The sequence below is a fragment of the Sceloporus occidentalis genome, unplaced genomic scaffold (genome assembly GCF_023333645.1).
Source record: "Sceloporus occidentalis isolate IW3139 unplaced genomic scaffold, rSceOcc1.0.p SCAF_5, whole genome shotgun sequence".
In the NCBI taxonomy this organism is placed as follows: Eukaryota; Metazoa; Chordata; class Lepidosauria; order Squamata; family Phrynosomatidae; genus Sceloporus; species Sceloporus occidentalis.
Genome location: NW_028316985.1, coordinates 41,285,217 through 41,308,209, shown reverse-complemented (window position 1 = coordinate 41,308,209; position 22,993 = coordinate 41,285,217). Strand labels below are relative to the sequence as shown.

Here is a 22,993-nt window from a genome sequence, read left to right as displayed (position 1 = left end):
CAAAACATAACCAGGTTTTCTAAAAACATGTCTGGTGTTATAACATAACAGCAGAGACGTACTGTTTTTAATCCATGTAGAAAATATTTACTAGTGCAAATTATGGATTTTGTGCTACAACCACTTTTATATTGTAGACTAATGTTGTTATTAAGTGTTCTCAATAGATGCGTGGGGACAGACGTTTTGCCAATTTCTTTATAGTAGAACAAGACCTTCAGATGAACTACTAGGACTAAATGTTTACCTGACATTAATGTGTGTCCCTGTACCTTATGCTGCAAGTGTACACATGTGAAAGTTGGATTTATCATAAGATGAAGATAGCAGCCAGCCAGTGAAGGTGCTGTAGCAAGGAAGGCATGTAACAGTAATTCATATAAATGGCTCTGGTCAACAAGTTGGCTGTTCTCTGGGAAAGATGACATTTCTGGGCACTTTCCAAAGGTAGTTCCATGTATAGTGTGTTGTTATAGTCCAAAGAGGATGCAATGACATGTGCCACTAAGGCCAGATCCAATGTTTTTTAGGAATGGGTGAAATTATGAACTCCTAAAACATGGACATCCAGATGCTTGGCTGAATCTAAAATTCTATCCAAATGGCAAACCCGAATTCTCAAGAGTATGGTAATTCCATTCAGCACATGCCAAATCTCTGTTATGTTGTCTGCCTTTTGATTGACCAAGCATACCTGTATCTTGGATGAGTTAAACTTCATTTTGTTTGCTTTCAACCGCTCCATTACTGGAATGAGGCATTAATTTAAAGCCAGAAATGCTGGATTTAAAGAGAAAGGAGGCATTGATAATGTCGCCGTCATATGCAGATTACAAGTAGAAACTGGTCTGTCACGGGACATCTGAAAATTGGCAACTGTAAAACTGTCTTGGTTGCTGAGATGCAGCTAATCATTCTAACAGTATATCTGGTTCTTTAGTACATTAAATTGTTTGGTGTAAACAAGCCCTTGGCAGAGCCAGACATTAGCAGATATGTCCTTTCCTCTGTGTTTGTGAACTGAGTGAAGAAAAAACAATGAAAGAGAAAGTACAAAGTTGTTACTTTGATGTGGATTTAAACTCTACATAAAACTCTGGACATGGGAAGGCTGAGGTCTGGAAAGTGTTTGTAAGGTACAGAAGCCAAGCAACAAGAAGCCCAGAGACAAGAGTAATCAATAAAAGGTATAAAGCAGGTAATGGGTTGAGAAAATAGAGCTTTTATGAAAGGAAAGATATATAAAGCATGAGGAAGAAGGCAGAAGAAACAAGAGGGGTTAGTTGGAGGTGAAAAGGAATTGTGAGGAAATGTCAGATTGGCTAGGGTCAGGTTTGCAAACTGTTGTGCAGGTAGGTGAGACAAGAGAGGAAATCTAGGGAAGATGACCAAAACCAATAGCTAAAGGAAGTGAAGCAAACAAGCAGCAAACTGAAAATCAAAAGCGGAGTGAACAGTTCCTGGTGAGCAAAGGACAAATCAAACGGGATGTTCCCATTAGGTGAAACCCCGCGTTCTGAATCGAATTCAAGGAGTGCCGTTCCTATTAGGATTCGATTTATACCTAGAACGGTTCTAGAGCAACCCGCATTCGTCCCCATTAGAAATCGAATCGTAGAGCGGGATAAAATTTTAAATCGATTCTTCCTCATTTAACGCGTGTTAAAAAAACACTAGGGTCCAACCTACAGTTTTCCATTGATTCGAGTTAGGAACCGGAGTATTTAAATAGGAACGACAGCCGTGGATTCGTGTTAGATGGATGGGAGGAGCGGACCGCGATGGGGGCTGTCCCTGGGGGAGTTGCCCTTTCTGTCCCCATCCGTCGTGACCGCCGCCATCTTTCCTTTGTCCGTTGCTCAAGCCTTGATCTTGTTGCAGAAAAGAAAGGTAAGGACTCGTTTTAATTTTTTTAATATTTTATTTTTGCCAGAGGCGCTCGTTCCCTGAATCGTTCAAGCGCCTGGATCCCCTGTTAACTAAGCGCCTGCTGCATATGTCAAACGGAGCTCAGCTGGCCCTTCTCTGACAGGCGCTTGCCGGCTTTTTTTCCCCCCCTATGCTGTGTGATGCTAATATTACATTTATTTGTTTCTGAAGTCATAAATTTCCGCTGTGCTACCTAGTAATAGTAACCATCAATCATGATACTTTTTTTGGATGATGTTTTATTTTAGTGTTACTGAGGACGGTAGAGGGTGGAAAGTTAAGCTGTAGGTGGAGGGTTTTCATATTATTTGCTTGGCCAGTTCAATTCTATTTGTAACTGAGGCCTGAAGAAGGTTTGGTTTGGGGGGGTTAAGAAATTTTGTTTTGCTGGTATTACAAGACAAGCCTTTAGGGGGAGTAGCAAGCAGTAGCGGTGGGCAGCGGGGGATGGGTATCTGTTTCCAGCATCCTTGGTCCATGCCTGGCTGGCATAACAAATGACGGGAAAGGGCTACTTCTCGTTGCCATGGGGACACATTGCTGCAGTGCTTCAAAGGTGAGAAATTAGCACCTTTACTGCCTTGCTCCCTCCCCCATTTCCGCCTACAACTTCCAGAGCCATTTTTGAAATCACTTTTGAGGTGAGGTGAAGACAACTTGTGCTTGTTCCAGCCTCATTTTGGCTACCCTGAAACTAATTTAGCTATGGAAGAAAGAACACAAGTTGGAGGAAGGGGCGCTAGCTGGAAAGTAGAAGAGACTAGATGTTTGATTGCTATTTGGGGAGAAGAGACAGTGCAGATGCAACTTAGCAAAAACCACAGGAACATCTGTGTGTATGAAAAAATTGCGTCTCAACTACGTAAACATGGATTTAATCGTTCTGCTTCGGAATGCAGAACGAAGGCGAAATCGCTGAAACGCGGTTTTAAGAAATCTCTTCAGATGTCAAAAACCAGTGGGATGGGAGCTATTGATTTTCCATTTTTCCATGAACTACAGGACGTCTTTGCTGGAGACGCTAGCATTGAAGCGAAAAGAGCAGCAGGGGGAAATGCTTTAAGGTTTGAGAAAAAAACCAACCCTACAGAAATGCCACCCAACACGCAACCTCTTAGCTCAACACCTGATGTGTCATCTGAGGATCTATTTACTCAAGGTAAGATTATTGCAAAAAATTAAAACATCCTATGTATTGGCGAGTACAAATTTCAAGATGTTTGCAATAATATATGTTGCAAAGCCGTTTCAGAAATTACTGTACCACCAACCCTTTTTAATTCTGCAGATGCTGTTCAAGAACACTTTGTTTTGAACTTGACTTCAGTACAGGAAGAAAGAGATGAAGACATGACTGTAATTGACTCTGAGCAAGATGATACGGTGCCAATGGGAGAGTGCGTCCCTGAACAGGCAATTTCTGGTGATGTGGAGCCAGATGAACCAGAATTTCCGAATCTACAGCCTGTTCAACCAAGCGGTTAGTCCATTTCATACCCTTCCAAACCCCTTACATTCCACATTTAATTTTGTCTCATTAGCCCAGCAGCATTGTATGGCCACATTCTTCCCCACCCCCCAACAACACTGAATAACATTCTACAGAAAGGTCATTACAATGGCCTTCCTTTTTATTTCTCCCATTCCTCTCCTGCAATGTGGAGGGGGGAGATATGTGGTCAGAGAGGAACATGGCTTTGCAGCCAGCAGTGGCTGAGGCTGAGAGTATGTGACTGGACAGAGGTGTCGCTGGTGAAGGCCTTTCTGTTCATTGTTCCCCTTTCCTCTCCAGCAATGGGAAGGGGGGGAGATATGTGGACAGAGGAAAATGTCATTTTCCTTTGTTTAATAGCCAGCCAGGCTGGGATTGGAACTAGAGGAACATGATTCCTTAAAGAGGGAGGGAGGGAGATGTGGGCTGGCATTTCAAATGCAGATGTACCTCTCCTCTACCTCCTATGCAAGGGACATTATTGATATGCACAAACCCCCACCACTTCCCAGGCCTGAACTACATGGCTGAATTCTGCAGCCAGCAGTGGCTGAGGCTGAGAGTATGTGACTGGACAGAGGTGTCGCTGGTGAAGGCCTTTCTGTTCATTGTTCCCCTTTCCTCTCCAGCAATGGGAAGGGGGGGGAGATATGTGGACAGAGGAAAATGTCATTTTCCTTTGTTTAATAGCCAGCCAGGCTGGGATTGGAACTAGAGGAACATGATTCCTTAAAGAGGGAGGGAGGGAGATGTGGGCTGGCATTTCAAATGCAGATGTACCTCTCCTCTACCTCCTATGCAAGGGACATTATTGATATGCACAAACCCCCACCACTTCCCAGGCCTGAACTACATGGCTGAATTCTGCAGCCAGCAGTGGCTGAGGCTGAGAGTATGTGACTGGACAGAGGTGTCGCTGGTGAAGGCCTTTCTGTTCATTGTTCCCCTTTCCTCTCCAGCAATGGGAAGGGGGGGAGATATGTGGACAGAGGAAAATGTCATTTTCCTTTGTTTAATAGCCAGCCAGGCTGGGATTGGAACTAGAGGAACATGATTCCTTAAAGAGGGAGGGAGGGAGATGTGGGCTGGCATTTCAAATGCAGATGTACCTCTCCTCTACCTCCTATGCAAGGGACATTATTGATATGCACAAACCCCCACCACTTCCCAGGCCTGAACTACATGGCTGAATTCTGCAGCCAGCAGTGGCTGAGGCTGAGAGTATGTGACTGGACAGAGGTGTCGCTGGTGAAGGCCTTTCTGTTCATTGTTCCCCTTTCCTCTCCAGCAATGGGAAGGGGGGGAGATATGTGGACAGAGGAAAATGTCATTTTCCTTTGTTTAATAGCCAGCCAGGCTGGGATTGGAACTAGAGGAACATGATTCCTTAAAGAGGGAGGGAGGGAGATGTGGGCTGGCATTTCAAATGCAGATGTACCTCTCCTCTACCTCCTATGCAAGGGACATTATTGATATGCACAAACCCCCACCACTTCCCAGGCCTGAACTACATGGCTGAATTCTGCAGCCAGCAGTGGCTGAGGCTGAGAGTATGTGACTGGACAGAGGTGTCGCTGGTGAAGGCCTTTCTGTTCATTGTTCCCCTTTCCTCTCCAGCAATGGGAAGGGGGGGAGATATGTGGACAGAGGAAAATGTCATTTTCCTTTGTTTAATAGCCAGCCAGGCTGGGATTGGAACTAGAGGAACATGATTCCTTAAAGAGGGAGGGAGGGAGATGTGGGCTGGCATTTCAAATGCAGATGTACCTCTCCTCTACCTCCTATGCAAGGGACATTATTGATATGCACAAACCCCCACCACTTCCCAGGCCTGAACTACATGGCTGAATTCTGCAGCCAGCAGTGGCTGAGGCTGAGAGTATGTGACTGGACAGAGGTGTCGCTGGTGAAGGCCTTTCTGTTCATTGTTCCCCTTTCCTCTCCAGCAATGGGAAGGGGGGGAGATATGTGGACAGAGGAAAATGTCATTTTCCTTTGTTTAATAGCCAGCCAGGCTGGGATTGGAACTAGAGGAACATGATTCCTTAAAGAGGGAGGGAGGGAGATGTGGGCTGGCATTTCAAATGCAGATGTACCTCTCCTCTACCTCCTATGCAAGGGACATTATTGATATGCACAAACCCCCACCACTTCCCAGGCCTGAACTACATGGCTGAATTCTGCAGCCAGCATAATTATTTCTGCTCTTCCTCTCTGACTTGGGGTGGGGGATTTTTAACAAAAAAATAAATGTTAGCTTCTATAAATCATATTCATAAATGAATTAACAAATTCTTATCTGAATGTAATTTTGTAATATTCAACAATGTTATATATGTAATGATATTTTAAATAATTTTTAAATTTAAGAATTTTTAAAAATGCAAGAAACTTACAAATATTTTTCATATTTTATACTTTCAGAAACTTACTCTGCAAGACAAATTGCATCACTCACCCCCTCGGAGAGGCTTGCTTTAATTAGGAAAAAATCTGGAAAAGCAAATTATGAATTGTTGGGTCGTGAATTGATGGTAACCTCAAGGAAAAATGTGGAGACTCTAGTGGAAAACAGTAATGATCATTTTAAGGAAGAAATGCAATGGAAAAAGTTGTATCTAGAAGAAACAAGGTCTAATTTCAAGGAGTTAATAGGTGTTTTAAAAGAGTTTACAAATACATACAAGGAGGAGTGTGCAATGAGACAGTCAAAACCAGTCAGGGTTGTTAGGCGTGTGAAGAGAAAGGTTGCTGATAATGTACAATGTGAAGAACAATGTCTTCCAACAAATGAATTAGATGCATGCGCAAAAGAAAACAAAACCTCACAGTGTTCAGAAGAGCAACCAGTCAACCCCGGTCCAAGTGTTGCCTTGGATATTTCTAGAAAGTTCCGGGCCCCAAGAGTAATAAAGAAGCCTGTACCTTTTTCTCCATGATTAAAGAAATAACAGTACGATTAGTTACTGCATGTCAGAAATTTTAGGATTTTAGCTGTAATAAATGGTAATGCATAGATAGTTGAATTGGTTTTGTGCTATGTGTTTGCTCTATTCTTTTCTGCTGCAGGATTTTGATGTATTATGTTTGTTTTAGTGAAGACTTTAGTTTAAGCAAATTAATTTGGATGTAGAGAACACTGTTGTACTATTTGTAATGCATTAGAAATAAATCACAATGTTGGTAAAAATTTGACAGGAAAATATTATTAACTTTATTACAAAACTTCATCACTAACAGTTTTTAAAAAGGAAAAATTATATACATTTGTATTGGTAACATGGTTGTATCAACACTTCATTGTATAGAAAAGTGCATATGTTGACTTCAAATTCTTGTCATGATTTACCCTGTCAAACCTCTGATATAGTGTTAAGAAGACATATAGAGGTATGTGACATGTCTTTACCTGAGATTAACATAGAATGTTGTACATAATGGTATTCAACATATATTACCGTTATAGGAATAACATGTAACGTAGTAAAATGTGTTTAACACACATTGACACAGTATGATCATAACAAAATAATCTACCACCTATGTAAACATATGTACACACACATATATGTATATATACATAAATATATATGTAAACATATATAAACATATGTAGACATATGTAAACAATGGCTTGGCATAGAGGTAGTGCTGTCATTGTGTGCACTATGCAAAGTGATCTAGAAACCGTACAGTTATAGCAAAGTGAAAAAGTAACAGCCTTGCTGTTGAACATATGCTTTTTCAACAAATTGCCAATGTTTAATGAGAAGAGGGTATTCTACTACCTCTGGTAGCCATATGTAAACATTGGCTTGGCATAAAGGTAGTGATGTCAGTGTGTGTACTATGCAAATTAGTGCTCCACAATTATTACTGTTGTAGCACTGGTACTTACTAATGGCTTGCCCTTGACAAAATGTGTGCCACACAAAGTGCACTAGTGCTTTTTAAAATTCAATTGGCTGTAAGCAGCATGTTCCTTATCTGTACCTTTCATAGCAGCAGTTAATGATCTGATCATTTATGTAGAATCAAGGTTTTTGACTGGTCTCAACCAGACAATGCCAATCTGTGATGAGCTTAAGAAAGGTATCATCTTTGATAGACATATGTAGAAGTTACATTGGCATAGAGGTAGTTCAGTCACTGTGTGTGCACTATGCAAAGTGCTCCACAAATCTTGGATTTATAGCACTGTATCTAACGAAAATCTTTTTATAGAAAAAAAAGGTATGGTACACAAAGTGCAGTAGTTCTTTTATACATTCACTTGGCATAGAAGTACTTTTGTCAATGTGTGAACAATGTAAAGTGCTACACAAGTGTTGCTTAAATTGCTACATATCTTACATTTGTTACTGTGTTAACTATCCAAAGTGCTACACAAGTGTGGCTTTAATTGCAACATTACATATCACTTGAGGTAGAATAGGAACAGTGTGATCACATCAAGAAATCCACCATCTAGTACAGACATGGCTTTGAGGTAGTGCAGTCACTGTGAGCCCTATCCAAAGTGCTTACAGTTCTTTGGTTCATAGCAAAATTAGTCACTACAGCCTTGTTCTGGAAACAAGGTGTCTGCACTGCCTTCAGTAGACTGTACCAGATTATCTGGGCATATAGGAAGTGCGGTAAACGTAAAGACCTAACAAAGTGCAAACTTTTTGTAGAAGACACCTTGCTGTGGAAACAGGGCCTGTGGCATGTCCTGACCAGAGTTTGGCACAGCTTGAAAAAGAACAACATAAATAATACCTCTGGTAGAGTGCATCTCCTCTTTTCCACATTGTCTGGGAATATAGGTAGTGCAAGTCAACGTAAAGACCTAACAAAGTGCTAACTTTTTGTAGAAGACACCTTGCTGTGGAAACAGGGCCTGTGGCATGTCCTGACCAGAGTTTGGCACAGCTTGAAAAAGAACAACATAAATAATACCTCTGGTAGAGTGCATCTCCTCTTTTCCACATTGTCTGGGCATATAGGTAGTGCTGTCAATGTGAACACTTAAAAAAGTGATCACTGTTTTGTAAGTGAAATAACTTTGCAAACCATAAACCCTATAAACAACAGTAAATACTAACAAACTAATTTAACATCATAACCAAACAACAAAACAACAACCTAATAATAACATATACAGATTTCAAACTTCATTTTGCCATAGTGGCCAGAGTGTGGGCAGCAAGCAAGGTCTTCAAGCTTTCAACCTCCTCCTGCAACTTTCTGACTATGGAGAACAGAACAAAATAAACAATTAATTACTCGCCTAGCCATCATGTGGAATTATACATGCAATAATGGCTATTTGTAAACAATACGTACAAGTTTCAGGGGATGGCAAGAGTGCTACATGTTGTTCCAGAGCCCTTACTCTTTGCTCCAAAGACATGTCTGTGGCAATGATATTACAGTTAGTGTACTTAATTATTATCAGCAATGTTTAATTCATCAATATTATTGGTAGATAAATACTCACTACTAATTCCTGGGCTGGAAACCTGCGTCTCCACCTCAGCAACCCTTCTCTGCAAATCTGGAAAAATCATACCATGTTTTGATTAAACCCACACATAGTAACTACATTGGCAGATGTCTGACTAGCTAAATTGAAATAGAGGACATTCTGGAAGTCATGCAAGAGGTCATGCTGCCCTTTGTTAATCGTGATATTTAAGCCACTGCAGTTTTGGAAGGTTGGTAGTATCAGCATTTGACAAAGGATATTTTTGCCCAATTAGTGGCCAATGAATACATTCCTCACTCTGGAAGCAATGAGATGACAAAAGCATGCTTGCTGGAATCCATTGCCATAATGGATAATCAGAAAGCAAGTGGTGAACAATGGAAACAATGTGACTAATGTTGATGTATAATGTGCTATGTTTATTACATTTTGCAATGGCATATATTCATAGCACAATGAATCATTGTGGAGAAGTATCAAAAAGCAATGGTTACCATTGTCCACTGAATAGGTTAGCCTGCAAAGGTCAGGAGTCATGACATTTCAGCAATTGTTAATGGGTTAAGTGTTTATTCTTGCAATCTCTGCCACAGGCATTTTTCAAGTGAATAAAATCATGTTGGCCCTAATATGACCTTTATCGAGAAGGGTAGGATATGAAATAACAATAGTACTGTAAGGTGATCCTATGATGCCTACATGTGTAATATAATCAAAATTAAAGTTAAATAGTTACTATTTTACTAAACAATTACTAAACATTAAAAACATACCATTATCATCCTCCAAAGGAGGAATGGATGATGGGGCTGGAGAAGGTTGCTGCTGCTCATCAATCATATCTACATAGAAATGATAATCATGAGTTTGATCTAAATTAAAGAACTTCATAATTTTTGATATACATAATGCATGCTATGTAACAGTTATTAATTAAAATGGTAAGTATGATTACTAGATTAATATTTGGTACAGGCAATGTAAATAACAATAACATATATAACATTACAATACACTCTAAAATACATTATAATATATTTAAATGTTAAATTTCTTAAAAAATTGAAAAATTGCTGACTGTTATTAGTGAAAGTAAAGTATATTATGTTATGTTTATAATTTATACTGTAGGATTTAAATGTTTGATTATTTGTAAATTTAAAATGTTATACAGAAGGACAACTTACCCAAGCCTCCCTCAGACATTTCCTCTTCAGCTCTAGGAGGAGGTGGAGATGCATTTCTCCCTGCATTGCAAAAATTTTTTTTTGGGATTGATGTTCGCGTCTCAATTCATGGAATTATTATAAACATTAATAAATCTGTACTGTAATAATTAATTATTAATAATTTACATTATTAATAATAAAAATAATAGTAATAATATCAAGAAGATGACCTTAAATCATTTGAATATGTAATGCATATTCCATTTTAAAAAAAGATTTATTAACGTATTTTTATATAAATTATTGATCCAATACAATTTTTATATGACCTGCAGCTATACATCAGTGTAAATTTAAGTACAAGAAATTAATTTAGCTGTGGTAATAAAATTAAATTTCAAATCCTACTTCAATGTTGAATAAGTTATAAATTATTATTATGTAACTGTAAATATTAGTAAATCAATTACCTGCAGGGAATCTCTCCCTCGGATGAGGTCTCCCAGCGATATCCCATAATTCCCTCATCTTCATAAACTGAGGGAATTTCTGGAGCTCCGATGGTGGAGGGTCAGGTCCAAAGCGGTCAATAAGGGCATAAAATGCCCCTTTCAAATATTTAAATTTTCTCCTGGCCATGTGCGCGTCCCGCACATAGCCTCCCCTTGCCCTCAGCCCCGCAGCCACTCGCCGAAAAAAATGTATATTTTTCCTCGGAGTGGACTGCATCAACTGAGGGACCACTTGCGGGGTCTCCCTAAGGATACCCAGCATTATCTCAACCTCCTCTGTCCTCCAATACATAAAACGCTTCACTCCTACAGCCGCCATCTTCTCTACCCACAAGTCCAGACCCTGGGAACAGGCCCTTATATACTCCCCAGGGGAAACAGCAGGAGGTAGCCTAGAAAAGGTAATACTTAATGTGTAATGGGGCAACTTAGCCTTGCAGCGCTGGCTGGGAGGATAGAATTGTTATGATGTTGGTGCTCCTACTTCGAGAATTAATTGCTGCAAAACAGATTATAAAGGCTCTTGAAATTGCAGAATATGAAGATAGTAATAAAACACATATTGTAATGGTGCAAACTTGTATGCTGGATTTCAAGGCTGGGATCTTGAAAGTACAATGCACTGTGTCTGAGGCGCTTCATCCCTTAAGAGATTAAGCGACCAGACCCGTTGCATTCCAACACAGAAGAGTGAGTGTAGCCAATAGCAAAGCGCGGCGCTCTCTGGCTTTGCCGCGAGGGACATGATGCGTTTGAAAGGAGAGGAGAGGTGGTCTGCAAGCATGGATGGGTGGGTGGTTTAATAGATTAATGTTGACATATACATGTGGTCTCAAAGTGAGAAAGTGTTGTTAACTCGTACTGCAATGTGTAACAGCTGAAAATAAATATGAAGTTCAATCAAGTTAGACAACATGCATAGTGCTGTTAGTGTGAGCACTATGCAAAGTGCTCCACAAATCATACACACTTTGCCACAGTGAAATCTACCACCTCTGGTAGACATATGTAAAAATTTGCTTTGCATAGAGGTAATGCTGTCAGTGTGTGCATTCATGGGTAGGTATGTTGAATAGATATATGTTGACATGTCCCACAGAATCAGGAATGAAGGTAGAGATGGCAACGAGCCACTTCCCTTGTTCCAATAACTCCAGAATCCAAATCGCATCATTGTGTGAGTAGCCCACGAACAGTGTTAGTCAGTAATTCTAGGTAGTTTAGGTTATGTTCATCTGTAGCTTGTTTGATAAGAATATCTGTGTAACTTTGTTTTCTGACCAGCAAGGCTAGGAGGCCTGGCATCAGTGATAACTTCCTATTCTTTATTATTTATTTAACATTTACTCTTTCTTATAAGAAGAATATGCTATCTCTTTGCTCCTGTACACGTGCCTTTAATTAAGCAAGGGATTGCTCTTGTTTAGCAAGAAAGGAAACTAGATCTCTCTTCCAAGCAAATATCAGAGTGTGTTTGGGAAATATAGTTCATTGACAATTCACTGAGTGATGGGACCGGAAAAATAGTTCTTTTAAAGGGACTCCATGAGATTAAGGCCCCCAAAGGGACCTAGACATAACAACTAACACTGGTCCTGAGCTACTCACGCAATGTTGGGATTGTAATCAATCCACTGCTGCAATCAAATGTGTAGTTCAATGGAAGTTACACAACTTGCAATTGCGAACATAACTTTATTTTCCAAACCAAAAATATGTGGAAATGCACTATTCCAGGAAATTGTCATAGACAACAACGGAAGTATTGTTTTGCTTGAGTAAATTAAAATGTAAGGTATGTAACTCTTCATACAACTTGAGATTATAAGCATTACATTACTTTTACCAGCAATATATGAAGAAGCACTATACGAGGATGATTATCATGGACAGCGCACAAAATGGTTTTTTGTTTAATTAAACTGTAATGAAAGTTTTGTAACACTTTGTATGATGTTATGAATTAAAATACTCCACAAAGGCATCTCTAATCCTCTCCCCCTTTTCCCTTTCCTGTTGATCAGTCAAATAAGTAGTAGGATCAATGACATATGTCTCAGGAGAAGTGTTATGTCCCAGTAGAACATCTCCATTGCTCTCTATGATGTTATGCAGAATACAGCAAGTTAAAATGGCAGAAGGTAAATTTTCAAGAGACAGGTCTAGACCTTTAAGCAGTGCTTGAAATCTAGATTTCAAACGCCCAAATGCTCTTTCAACCACGATTCTCGCTCGAGATAGTCTCTTATTATAAACTCCCTCCCTCCTGCTATGCCCGATCTTAAACGGAATGAGCAAGAAAGGCTTTATGGGATATCCACCATCGCCCAAAAGAAGCGGCCCGACCTGTTGACCTTTAATTGTCAAAGTCGGAGAACCTTGGACATACAGTCCAGCCTTTAATGCGTGGTAAATAGGGGATTCCTGCAGGACATGACTGTCGTGATTTGTTCCTGCATGTCCACAGAACAGATCAATAAATCTTCCAGTGTGATCACATGTTGCCTGTAGAATCATGGAGTGTTGCTGTTTCCGATTTATGTACTGCGGTCCCTCGTGAGCAGGTGCCTTGATCGTCATGTGGCATCCGTCAATTGCTCCAATCACCTGAGGGAACCCCAGCGCTTCAAAGCCAGACATATTCTGTGATTGCAAAATAGACCAGAAAAATAACATTAGTAATATAATAAGCACAGCACATGCTGTAGATGATCTAAATTTAAATTTTTAAGCAGGTAGATAGATAGATAGATGGATAGATAGATAGATGTATGGATGGATAAACAGAAAAAACGACAGGAAGGCAGGAAGGTGGAGATACTAGCTGAGACATTTACAGACTAGCTGAGGCAATGGCAGTCTTCTAGATAGATAGATAGGTAGATAGATAGATAGATAGATAGATAGATAGATAGATAGATAGATAGATAGATAGATTGTGGCATCCTTAAATTGCTCCAATCACCTGAGGGAACCCCAGGGCTGCAAAGCCAGACATATTCTGTGATTGCATAATAGACCAGAAAAATAACATTAGTAATATAATAAGCACAGCACATGCTGTAGATGATCTAAATTTAAATTTTTAAGCAGGTAGATAGATAGATAGATGACTAGATAGATAGATATATGGATGGATAAACAGAAAAAACGACAGGAAGGCAGGAAGGTGGAGATACTAGCTGAGACATTTACAGACTAGCTGAGGCAATGGCAGTCTTTTAGATAGATAGATAGATAGATAGATAGATAGATAGATAGATAGATTGTGGCATCCTTAAATTGCTCCAATCACCTGAGGGAACCCCAGGGCTGCAAAGCCAGACATATTCTGTGATTGCAAAATAGACCAGAAAAATAACATTAGTAATATAATAAGCACAGCACATGCTGTAGATGATCTAAATTTAAATTTTTAAGCAGGTAGATAGATAGATAGATGAATAGATAGATAGATATATGGATGGATAAACAGAAAAAACGACAGGAAGGCAGGAAGGTGGAGATACTAGCTGAGACATTTACAGACTAGCTGAGGCAATGGCAGTCTTTTAGATAGATAGATAGATAGATAGATAGATAGATAGATAGATTGTGGCATCCTTAAATTGCTCCAATCACCTGAGGGAACCGCAGGGCTGCAAAGCCAGACATATTCTGTGATTGCAAAATAGACCAGAAAAATAACATTAGTAATATAATAAGCACAGCACATGCTGTAGATGATCTAAATTTAAATTTTTAAGCAGGTAGATAGATAGATAGATGAATAGATAGATAGATATATGGATGGATAAACAGAAAAAACGACAGGAAGGCAGGAAGGTGGAGATACTAGCTGAGACATTTACAGACTAGCTGAGGCAATGGCAGTCTTTTAGATAGATAGATAGATAGATAGATAGATAGATAGATAGATAGATAGATTGTGGCATCCTTAAATTGCTCCAATCACCTGAGGGAACCCCAGGGCTGCAAAGCCAGACATATTCTGTGATTGCAAAATAGACCAGAAAAATAACATTAGTAATATAATAAGCACAGCACATGCTGTAGATGATCTAAATTTAAATTTTTAAGCAGGTAGATAGATAGATAGATGACTAGATAGATAGATATATGGATGGATAAACAGAAAAAACGACAGGAAGGCAGGAAGGTGGAGATACTAGCTGAGACATTTACAGACTAGCTGAGGCAATGGCAGTCTTTTAGATAGATAGATAGATAGATAGATAGATAGATAGATAGATAGATTGTGGCATCCTTAAATTGCTCCAATCACCTGAGGGAACCCCAGGGCTGCAAAGCCAGACATATTCTGTGATTGCATAATAGACCAGAAAAATAACATTAGTAATATAATAAGCACAGCACATGCTGTAGATGATCTAAATTTAAATTTTTAAGCAGGTAGATAGATAGATAGATAGATAGATAGATAGATAGATAGATAGATGGATAGATAGATATATGGATGGATAAACAGAAAAAACGACAGGAAGGCAGGAAGGTGGAGATACTAGCTGAGACATTTACAGACTAGCTGAGGCAATGGCAGTCTTCTAGATAGATAGATAGGTAGATAGATAGATAGATAGATAGATAGACAAACCTTTCTATAGTCTCCTAGATAGACAGCCCTCCGCAGTAGAACCATTTCCATACACAGGAACACCTCAATGATAGCCTTGTATGCTGTTGACTTTCCCACACCGAAAAAAGTTCCAACTGTGGCATATGAGCCACCATGGGCCAGGTAAAATATGGCCATGGCAATTTGCTTTTCTACAGGAACTGCCTTGCGGAACCTTGTGTTTTGCCGGGAAAGATGGGGACGCAGCTCGTCAGCAATCATTTTGAAAACCGCGCGTGGCATTCTGAAATACTGCTTCCAATTACAGTCAGACCAGACAGTTCTAGCATACACGTTCCAGTGAACATCAGTCTTGGGGTATATCCACCACCTCCTAGCCATCGGTTGAAAGCAGTTCTGGGCGCCTTGCCGAAATAAAAAAAGGATTTCATCCAATAATAAAATATAACTTCTCATTTCTTCAGCATGCTCCCCGCTGTCACACAATGTCAAAACAGCTCCGCATTGGACCAAGAGGTTGTCAATAAGCAATGGGATCAATGAAAACATATACTCAAATTTCTGACGACGATCCATGATTGCTGAGATCCCGAGCAAAGGTAAACCAGGTACCAGTGGGAGGGAAATGTATATAAGGCGAGCAGCGCTTATGACGTTTGATCAATTAAGCGCCCTGATTGGTCCAATTTTTTAAAAAAACCGCCAAAAATACTTCGTTTTACAAACGGTCAATGAAATGGAAACGATGCCAAAAGATAAATCGCTTCCAAATAATCCGGTTTAAGCCTACGTCATAATGACGTACTATTGATTGACAGCTCCAAATAAGGTATGGAGGAAAAAAACCGATTTATTTAAACACCGATTTCATGCCAAGTAGGAACGCTTGAAGGTAAATACATCGATTTAAATTGCCAGATGGGCACGATAAAAAAAGCGGTTCTGAAAGCGGGATAAGAACAGTGTTTTCTTGATTCGGTTTTATTAAACCCGTACTATCTTAAACCGTTTCAAATCTTAAGTGAGAACACCCCGAAAGAAAGGTAAAAGTGGACCAAAACTGCTTTGTATGTAAGAACAAGGACGCAGGGACAGGGGATGCACCAATAAGAAAACTTCTGAAGGCTTGGGACTGTGAACTACATGGCCAAAGTGAGTTGTCAAACTAAAATGCATACCCTCCTAGGGAATTACAGTTTTCAGGCTTGTCTGTCACAATAAAATAGTGACCTGACAAGCCTGAAAAGGCGACAATCAAGAATCACAGGATGTGTGGCTCAATTTTACATAATATAAACTAACCAGAAAATTATTTGAGTGTACACTTTTAATTTTAAGAAATTATTCCATGGAGCATTTATGAACAAAATAAAAATACATAATAAAAATACCTAAAATACTATTATATACATGTCCAGATGTTATAGAATTATGTCACACTAAACAGTTTAGGGATTTTCAGCTAATTTTAAACAGGAATGATCACAGTGGCCCGAAGCAGATGGGAAGCAAGGAGAGGCCTCTGGCCATGATCAGCATGGTACCACAGCAACTGTATGGCTTGCTTTCAAAGGTCCCAAATGGGCTTCAGCCAGGAGCAGATTAAATCCACTCCTTTTCCCAGCAGCTTCAGGTCACTTTTGATGGCCTTGAAGTGGCATCCAGCTACTTCGGGGGCATTCCTCATCTGAACACCATGACCCCTGAAGCAGCCGGAAACTGCTTCTTTTGGCCCATCTGTTTAGGGTGTCTGTCATTTAACTCACCTATTATGAATAGAAACATCTGGTCACTGGTGGCGCAGTGGTTAATTGCCTGTACTGCAGTGACTCACTCAAACCATAAGGTTGCGAGATCAATACCAGCCAAGGGGCTCAAGCTCAACTCAGGCTTGCATCCTTCCAAAGTCACTAAAATGAGTACCCAGATTATTGGGGGCAATTGGCTTACATTTTGTAAACTGCTTAGGGAATGCTTACATGCACTGATAAGTGGTATAGAAATGTACAGTGTGCCTGCGCCATACCCAGGTGCACTATACAGTACATGGCTTCTGCTTATGCGGAAGCCATGCAACAATGTAAACAATGGCGCACGTGCTTATGGTGCGCACATTGCTGTGTCGCCGCAGGCACACACCCCATTGTATCCTATGGGGCACAAGCATATGCGGATTTTCCCTTATGCAGGGAGGTCCAGAATAGATCCCCCTTGTAAGGGGAGGGCCCACTGTACTTGCTATTGCTATCTTGTTTATACACTATGTTCCTAATACTGTGTTGCGTTTTACCCACTGACATATTTTTCTTAATTAATTGCTTATAAAGAAGATGGTGATCTGGAAGGCAACTGCTCCCCTCGTTTGCCTCCTTGGTACTGTTGGCTAACCTTTTTACTATTCCCATACTATACAATACATGGAATGCTTGGTAATAATGCTTACTACACTATATTGATCTTCAAATATTAACTGTTGTTTCCTTCTGGATTGTCTTTTTTTAATGATTTTTTTAAAAAAAATATTGAGATGCTATTGTTGTATCTCTGAAACAATGTCAATAGGAAAGATCTGTTTAAATGTAAATGGTTATTACCCAAAAAAGAGAATCTGGAGGTGGCGCTTTGGTTCTCAGTACAATTATTATTTAAAGTAGGCTTCTGTCTCATAGAGCATAAAAAGTGTGTGGGGCCAAATCTCTCTAAACTATTCTGAATGATATAAGGATTGTTATAAAGATGAATACCTCAGAGCCAAATTCCTGCTAGAGGTTAAGAAGCTATGTAGTTACTCTTCGATACCAAGGACTGGAAACATAATCAGTTAAAGCGAAGAAGAATGAGCAAATCAATCACTACTCCCTTGAAACTGTAATGTTTATACAGGTATACACACACATCCCCAGTCTATATATACATAATGCCATCATTGTACAGACAAGTATGCCATTTTAAAATCATTGGTATTGATTTTGAAGGTTATTCAAAAGCCACAAATGTGGAGGGCCAAATGTACCATCACAGAATGCACAGAATTGACAAAATAATCAAATGGTATCATTTTCTTTTTATGCCCAGTGCCAATATTTTTTGTGAAAAATGTCAAATTTTAACTTCTTTTTTTGCTTATTTTAGTAGCCAAGGATGTCAATATTTTCTTTGACGAATTAGAAGGCATAAGCAGCCCTTCCAAAGATGATGATTCTTTGCTTCACCATGGTAACTTGACCAGTATGTCAGATGATACTAGCAGACTGGAGGCAGTGGGAGAGGTAAGCACCATATATGTACAGTATACATTTTTTGTGGGACACTAATAATGATGTTTTAAATTGTGTCTGAGTTTTGCACGAGTGAGTTCTTCACATCTTTAAAATGGATTGTTAGTCACAGTTGCAAAATTCAAAACGCCCCCACTATTCTTTCATTAATCTACAGATAGTGGGAAAGAAATTCTAAATGTCATAGCTTATGATTGCTGATCTAAAATAAAACAGATACAGTTAGCCCTCCACATTTGCCACTTTGACTTTTGCGGATTTGGTTATTTGCCAATTTGATTAATATGTTCTCTCTAGGAACCTCTGCGTCCTCCAGCATACATCTGCTGGAAACTGACCATGGAGTTGTGCTGGAGGACTTAGAGATTACTAGAGAAAACACTTCTCTAGGCATTTGTTGGTCCTCCAGCATGATTCTGTGGTCAACATCTGCTAGATGTTGGCCATAGAGTTATGCTGGAGGACCTAAAGTTTCCTAGATAGGTGTCCTCTCAGGTAAAACTATAGTGATTTTTATTTGCTGTTTCACTGGAGTCATGTGCATCTGACCCCAGTGAATGTGGAGGGCCCACAATACACTGATCAAACTCTTATGTCTAACATACACAGTGCATGGAGTGGCAAATGAGGTTTGTTATTTGAATGGGCAGGTGCTGATCAATAAACTGTGATCATGGAAATAAAGGGCTGGCTCCAATGGTGCTATTCCACTGGTACAAGTCTTTTTGTCAGTACTCTCTGAAGCTACTTTAGAGATGCTATCCAAGGTGCTGAATTGTAATATCAAAGTATGACATTTTTCCAGGAGAGAAAAAAACTGAGTTCTTCTACCTTGAACTGTATGTAGCAGTAAAATGAGAGGATTCGGCTTCTTATTTTTCTTTATAGTCAATTGCTTTTTAGGAAATTGCTGCAGATGAAAAGGAACAGCTCCTTGTCAAATGAGGAGGAATGACATGTATTGTTTGTTTTAAAAAAATTGAAATGTGATTGGCAGAGGCTTTTTTTTTTTTTGTCATCCTAGTCAAACTTAAGGATTGGAAGTAACTAATACTTGTTAGAGCTAGTTGCTTTCATTATTTTCCCCCAATAACAAAGATATACCAACATGACATTACATTTGTAACTTAATAAGATATAACGTCATTCCTTTTATGTTGCAACTACAATACTTTTAGTTTTTTTACAATTATTGTAATATGGCCCGACTAAACGATGTAAGAAAAGTAGTCCAAGTGATGACTTATACTGGCTGCTGGAGGAATGAGACCTGACTGTGCCTTATGCTGGGTCTTGGAACAGCAAGAGGGGTAGAGATGGGAGAAGACTGTTTTGTATCATAGTCCAGCATTCGGGATGATTTTACAAAAATAAGAACAACTATTTAGAACAACGATTTTTCTTGAGAAATCATAGAGAAGTCATTTAAAAATATTTTTAAGGATAATTGTTGGCAACTACATCTGAAGGACAGCAAAGTCCATGATGTTTCACATGGTGTTTGGCTCTTACAATTAGGAATGACTGCTCCAGCTGTTTATTAAACTGTTTGGTTTTAGAACTATTTGTTTAAAGCGGACTGCTTTTGGTTACTTATTTAAAGTTTTAAATGTGTTTTTATCAATTGTGTCATCACCTTGGCAGCCCTGGTGGGTTGAGAAATGATAAATGAATGCTTTGAATAAATAAATAAAAATGAAATCTGTTGGCAACCTACTCCTTGAAATAATAACTTAATGTTAGTTTTGAAACACAACCTTCCAAGCTCTGATCAAACCCACTGGGTTAATTAGCTAATTTGTACAGCTTCTGTACATTCCTACTTGTTTCCTACAACATTTTACAGCATTTCTTCCTCCCCTCAAAGTCAAAGACTTTGATGGAATTTCCCCATTGAATTGCTACTTCCAGCCATCACTCCTACACACACACACACACACACACACACACACACACACGGAATGGTAACTTTCCTCATGGTGGCTGTCTTCACTATCATTTTCTCTAAGATAATCTTTCTACCTGGAATTATGGGTGGGAGGTTTGGTTTGGGAAAGTGCATTCACACACAGTAAAAGCTTTCATTCATCATAACATAATTAGGACTACACAGCTGTTCAGAACACCTTTTTGTTCCCTGCACATGGCTAGGCAAGTAAACAGGGACATCAGCTCTACATCTTCTGTGGTGAAAATACTGATCATTATAAAGGTAACAAAAGATAATACCTTAAGGAAGAGGAAAGGGCCTGAAGTGTATTGTTGAGATTCGTGCAGGAATAAGGATCATACAGATCTCTAAAGTATTGTTGGGCTGCAACTCCCATAATCCATACTTGGGTTAAATATGCTAAAAAGGGTGCCTTATCTCTCTTGGAAGCCTCCAGGAGTATCAATTCATTTAAAAAATACATTGCAGTGCCCCTGCCTGCACTATCTTAAAGAAAACCTAATTTTCAAAACCAGAAATAGACTTCTGTCCACTTTTGGAGCTCCCTTGCCCCCATTATTTGGCATTTTTGGTAGTTTTTGTTCTCCTAATGCAGAAAATTAGGCCATGAACCCACTAAAGTTGCTTACACCTACCATAATCTCTCACCACCGACTGCTGACTAGAACTGATGGGAGTTGAAATCCAACAAAAAAATTCCTATCTCTGATGCAAAGGAATGTGGTTTGTTGGAGCTGGACAAAGCACATGCCTTCCCAGGTAATTGTGCCTGTATCAAACTAAAACACAAGTTGTCAAAAGATTGGTCTGTCCCCCTTTTCTTTTGAATGTTCTCAGCTGGTTGAAGGTGCTAGTGAAGATGTCATAGTGCTGGTAGTTCTGGGTGTTAGGGGATTTTTTTTTTTCTATGGAAAAGTAATTGGCTTCATCACCAAAAAAGGCTTTTGGAATTACCTGGGAAGGCACCTGCTTTGTCCAGTTCTAACAAACCACATCTGTGGCCTTAAGGTTTATTTCAGGTGCTCAGTGAATGGAAATATGAAGGAACTGCATACTGCTGCATAGTTACTGGTAAATTTAATAATAGAAGATAGTTGGCCATATTCAAGGAAATGTCTGTAAGGTAAGTATTATTGGCACAAGCAAAGCAAAAATTGCCTCCTTTGTATATTTTCCTTAGCCAGCAAGTTTTCTTTTTCATCACCTGCTTGTGATACATGCTCTCAGCTTGAGATCATGGTCTTTGTGAAATATAAATAAACTTTTATTATTATTATTATTATTATTATTATTATTATTATTATATACAGTACAGTATATGCTGGTTCTTCTAGTAATGATTTTTTCTAGTCTTCTCTAAAAACAGTAATGGTTCTTCTAGTCTCTTTTTTAGCTAGCTGTTCTGCTGTTGCAAAATGAGCCAAACTATAACTGATTTAAATATCATATAGGAAGGAAGTATAGCTTTTTACTTAGTCATACTGTTGTTAATAATCTCTCACATAAACAGGGCAGATACTATTAACAGTAAGAACACATGGAAGAGGGAAAGGCTTGAGAACAAAGAAACCAATAAGGTTTTGATGCAAAATTCTTCCTTTAGTTTGTCTATCCAACAACATCTGTCCAACAACATCTGGTGGACCACATGATTCCCACCCCTACCATAGAGTATAATACATGACAGTTTTTGACCATTTCTCCCCCTCTTCACAGGGAATACCAGAGAAAAATCAATCCAGTGGGCTGTATTTTAGGGATGGAAAATGTCGGATTGACTACATCTTGGTGTACAGAAAATCCAACCCACAAACTGAGAAGAGAGAAGTGTTTGAACGAAATATCAGAGCAGAAGGTCTTCAAATGGAGAAAGAGGTAGGAGTTCTTCTTGATAAAGCATTTTCAGAATCCAAATCTGCTCCTAGGTGCTATGCAAATAGGTTATCATTTGCTAGTGAAAGTTCCTAACACAAAATTATTTTAAGAGGGACATGTATTGATACAGAAGATAAGATGTGAAATGTTTGCATTTCTCTTCAGTAATATTCAACAAATTGTTAGGCATGTTAGCTCTGGATTTTAGAATCTAAATTTTCCAATTGGCATACCCACTTGTAATGCCATTGTAATCTGTAACTGCCTTGCAGCTAATGTATTTTGTGAATGTACACCATGAATAGTACAAATAAGTTTCATATGCAGCCCCTTAGTTGCTTCCCAGGAATGGTTCACTCTCTACCCTCTGCCCATTATTGGCAATCAGCTTTCATGTGTTGATTTTCCTTAATTGGTTTTTTCTTAATTGACTCTTACATGTACTGAATGTACATGTACATTGACATCAGAAGTCTCCAGTGGTGAGACAAGACTCTCTTTCTATGGGCACATTCACACTATGAAATAACCCAGTGTGGAAGCTGTATTATTTCATTGGAGTTCATATTGTCACCAACTGTACTTGGTGCAGTTTGCTGGGCAGGCACAAGAATGCCCATTTAACCTGGTACATTTGGCAGCAGGTCCCTTACCGCTCCTTTTTTTGAGTCCTACAACAATCCTGATCTTCGGTAGTGAGAATGCACTACCAGATCGATC

The 22,993-nt window shown here is 39.2% G+C and overlaps 2 protein-coding genes across 8 annotated transcripts in view; both read left to right on the top strand.

Annotated features, from left to right (window-relative positions):
* The window catches only part of LOC149312058 (anoctamin-4), a 186,539-nt gene that overhangs the window by 55,587 nt on the left and 107,959 nt on the right, over positions 1-22,993 (top strand). For all 6 annotated transcript variants that reach the window (XR_016281224.1, XM_089523859.1, XM_089523858.1 and 3 more), the window contains 2 exons: positions 18,302-18,438; positions 22,115-22,273. Coding sequence is in view for 5 of the 6 variants with exons in the window: in XM_089523859.1 (XP_089379985.1) it covers positions 18,302-18,438; positions 22,115-22,273 (296 nt within the window). In the remaining variant the exon portion in view is untranslated. The remainder of the gene's footprint in view (positions 1-18,301; positions 18,439-22,114; positions 22,274-22,993) is intronic.
* Positions 1,514-6,552, top strand: LOC149312059 (uncharacterized). Of its 2 annotated transcripts, XM_089526784.1 has the most exons (4): positions 1,514-1,890; positions 2,932-3,088; positions 3,218-3,409; positions 5,846-6,552. In XM_089526784.1, exons 1-4 carry the CDS (start codon positions 1,759-1,761, stop codon positions 6,358-6,360), a joined length of 996 nt encoding a protein of 331 aa, XP_089382910.1. In that variant the 5' UTR covers positions 1,514-1,758; the 3' UTR covers positions 6,361-6,552. The 2 variants fall into 2 exon arrangements, with proteins under 2 accessions (XP_089382910.1, XP_089382909.1); XM_089526783.1 differs by lacking the exon at positions 1,514-1,890 and having other exon boundaries at positions 2,143-3,088.

Excerpts from the sequence above, each read along its gene's own strand:
- LOC149312059 (XM_089526783.1), top strand. The coding sequence starts at position 2,635 with ATGGAAGAAAGAACACAAGTTGGAGGAAGGGGCGCTAGCTGGAAAGTA. Across the intron at positions 3,089-3,217 it reads TGAGGATCTATTTACTCAAG|ATGCTGTTCAAGAACACTTT; the intron begins GTAAGATTATTG and ends TTAATTCTGCAG. Across the intron at positions 3,410-5,845 it reads ACAGCCTGTTCAACCAAGCG|AAACTTACTCTGCAAGACAA; the intron begins GTTAGTCCATTT and ends TTATACTTTCAG.